Below are 3,691 nucleotides of genomic sequence, written 5' to 3'. Positions count from 1 at the left end.
CTGATGCTCCCCATTTTCTGACACCTATCACACTTAGAGCAAAAATCAAAAGCATCTTTAAACAATGTAGGCCAAAAGAAACCAGATTGTAAAACCTTTAAAGCTGTCTTTTCGGCACTGAAATGACCTCCGCATGCCAATGCATGATTGACTGTTAGTATGCTTTGTTACTCACCATTGAAAAGAACTTCTTTCTCTCCTAAAAAGTCAAATCATCTCTAATTACACTAGAAGCAAGATAATTGACAAAATCAGTATACCCTGGCTCTTTATCTTGAATGAAAAAGAGTTGTTAAACCGGGAATGATTCGTCGAGAGGCAAAATTTCTCCATCTCCATGGTTTTCATCAACAAGGCGCGACAAGTGATCAACAACAACATTTTCACTCCCTTTCTTGTCTCGAATTTCTAGGTCAAACTCTTGTAACAAGAGTATCCATCTGATCAAACGTGGTTTAGCATCTTTCTTGGTCAACAAAAACCTAAGAGATGCATGATCAGAGTAAACAATAACTTTAGAGCCGACAAGATATGAACGAAATTTCTCCAAAGCAAAAATAACAGCACGCAACTCCTTCTTAGTTGTAGAGTAATTGAGTTGAGCATCGTTTAATGTCCGACTTGCATAGTAGATTACGTGTGGTAGCTTATTTACTCTTTGACCTAAAACAGCACCAATAGCATAGTCGGAGGGGTCACACGTTAGCTCAAAAGGCAAAGACCAGTCTGGTGCCATTATGATAGGAGCAGAGGTTAGTTCATGTTTCAAGGTATTAAATGCATTCATACAATCTTTATCAAAGTGAAATACAACATCTTTAGCCAAAAGATTGCATAACGGATGAGTGATCTTGGAAAAATCCTTAATGAAACGACGATAAAAACCAACATGTCCTAGAAAGCTTCTCACTCCCTTCATTGAAGTAGGGGCTGCCATATTTGAGATGATATCAATTTTTGTTTTGTCAACTTCAATACCCTTGATGGATATTACATGCCCCAACACAACACCTTGTTTCACCAAAAATTGATACTTTTCCCAATTGAGAATCAAATTTGTTTCTTGACATCTTTGAAGAACTAGAGAGATGGTTAAGACAATTATCAAAAGAACCAAAAACTAAAAAAACGTCCATGAATACCACAATAAATCTCTCAATCATATCTGAAAAGATTGCCAGCATACATCTTTGAATGTTGCTGGGGAATTGCAAAGGCCAAAAAGCTTCCTCCTATATGTAAAAGTGCCAAAAGGACAAGTGAATGTAGTCTTCTCTTGATCTTCTAGAGCAATCGCAATTTGATTATAACCTGAATATCCATTAAGAAAATAATAATATGCGTGACCAGCTAATCGCTCAAGCATTTGATCAATAAAAGCTCTTTTCTACTATCCGAATTCAACTTCTTGTAATCGGTGCAAACACGCCAACTAGCTGCAGGTCTCGTTTGAACAAGCTCTTTATGCTCATTTTTTACCGCTGTGATTCCAATCCTCTTAGGCACTACGTGAACAACGCTGACCCATTTGCTATTAGAAATCGGGTATATGATACCCACATCTAGAAACTTCAACACTTCAGCTCTCACTACTTCTTTCATGTGTGGATTGAGCCTTCTTTGTGGTAGGGCTTATTCCCTTGATATCTGCAATAGACCAACCAATTTGAACTCTTTTAGCACCCTAATTAGCTTATCTTCTTCCAAAGGGGTGAGGTCAGATGCTATGATAACTGGAAGAGTTTCAAACTCAGCTAGGTAAGCATATTTTAGATGTGATGGAAGTGGTTTAAGCTCAAGTTTTGGAGGTTTAACAACAGAATGGATCAGATGTATGACAGATGGTTCTAATGGCTCTATAAGAGGTGAAAAAGTGGAGGGATATGGTTTTAATGCTTCCAAGGTAGCCACCATCTCCATGAGCACTTCTTCATCAAAGTCATTTTGAGATTGACTCAAAATATTGTAATGGATCATTGGATTGAGCCAGCAAAAATTTAGAGAAAACAAGTGAATCAAACACATCAATCGAACAACAATCAATTGAACTAGAAGGGTGAGAAAGAGATTCAAACACTTTGAATTGTACAGTTTCTCCTAGCACGGTCATGGTGAGGAGACCATTTTGCACATCTATGGTAGTCTTTGCCGTGGCCGTAAAGGGTCTCCCAAGAAAAATAGGTAACTCACGATCACGTATAGAAGCCTCTTCCATGTCCAACACTACAAAATCAGCAGGCAAAATTAGTTTGTCAACTTGAACTAAGATATCTTCCACTATACCTCTTGGATATTTCATTGATCGATCAACAAGTGGCAATGAAATAGTTGTTGCCTTCAAATCCCCTAAACCTAATTGAAGGTACACTGAATAGGGCATTAAATTGATGCTAGCCCCCAAGTCAAGCATAGCCTTTTCAACTAGCTTGTCTCCAATGGTGATATTGATAGAAAAACTACTCGGATCCTTGAGTTTTGGTGGGAGCTTTCTTTGAAGCACATCACTCATATTTTCAGACACCATCACCTTCTCATTAGGTCCATACTTCCTCTTATAAGTGTTTAGCTCATTGAAAAATTTCCCATACACTGGCATATTCCTAATGACATCAAGCAAAGGTAAATTAACATTCACTTTACTTAAACAAATAAAAAATTTCTTTAAACGACTTATCCTGTTTGCTTTTGGCAAGTCTTCCAGGAAATGGGATGGGAGGAGTGCAAGGTTTTTCAGCCTTGTGAAAATTTGGAGCTTCATACGAAGAAATGGCATTGCTTGGGTTCTCATTCTCTTCTTGGGTGGGACATGCATTCACATGATCAGATTCATTAGTAACTTCATTTCAACTCCATTATTAACAACCTTACCACTTCTAAGTGTTATGACCGCTTTGGCTTGCTCTTGGCTCCTTTGAAGTATCACCGGTTGGCTTGGAAATTTCCCGGGTTCTCTTTGACTCAAAGCATCAACAATCTGACCTAATTGTGTCTCCATTTTGGTTAGAGCAGCTGAATGTTGTTGGAGAGTACAATTGGTAGTTTGCTGGAATTGAACGGTGTTTTGAGCTAGCATTTTGACCGTATCTTCAAGCGTAGTGGCAGGATTTGGTTGGAAATTTTGAAATTGATTGTTATTCTTCCATAAGAGATTGGGATGATCTCTCCAACCAGGGTTATATGTATTAGAGAACGGGTCATTCCTCGGCCTCTGATTGTAAGAATTCATGAGATTCACTTGCTCTTGAACGAATTCAGGATAAGCCTCACTAGCTGAGCATTGATAAGTAGGATGACCTGGTATGTTGCAAATGGCACACACCTCAGCTATCTTAGGCACCATATTGAGCACAGAATCGAGCTTCTTTTCCAAACTAGCCACCTACAAGGCAAGATCATTATTAGAACTCATTTCATACATTGTATCTTTGTGTTGAGCATTAGATCCCAACATCTCATAAATGTTATACGACTCTTGAGCATTTTTTTTTCTTTAAAGCTCCACCTACTACATTATCAATAGTCGATTAACATGTTTGGGTTAGTCCATCATAAAAAATTTTCATTTGTAAGTAAAGAGGTAACCCATGATGTGGACATTGCAGCAACAGCCCCATGAAACACTCCCAACATTCATTGAAAGGTTCTCCATCATCTTGTTCAAGTTAAATATTTGCCATCTCAAAGTAGCTGT

General features: G+C 38.2%; 1 protein-coding gene across 1 annotated transcript; it reads right to left on the bottom strand.

The window, feature by feature from the left end:
- LOC109948041 lies at positions 1,940–2,596 on the bottom strand. The gene has a single exon (XM_020559938.1). It carries the CDS (start codon positions 2,594–2,596, stop codon positions 1,940–1,942), a length of 657 nt encoding a protein of 218 aa, XP_020415527.1.

This window comes from Prunus persica, chromosome G3 (genome assembly GCF_000346465.2).
Source record: "Prunus persica cultivar Lovell chromosome G3, Prunus_persica_NCBIv2, whole genome shotgun sequence".
Taxonomy (NCBI): domain Eukaryota; kingdom Viridiplantae; phylum Streptophyta; class Magnoliopsida; order Rosales; family Rosaceae; genus Prunus; species Prunus persica.
Note: the sequence above shows the minus strand (reverse complement) of the source record. Positions and strands in the feature narration are given on the sequence as shown.

Bases quoted from the DNA above. Each gene is read 5' to 3' on its own strand.
- LOC109948041 (XM_020559938.1), bottom strand. From the start codon at position 2,596: ATGCCAGTGTATGGGAAATTTTTCAATGAGCTAAACACTTATAAGAGG.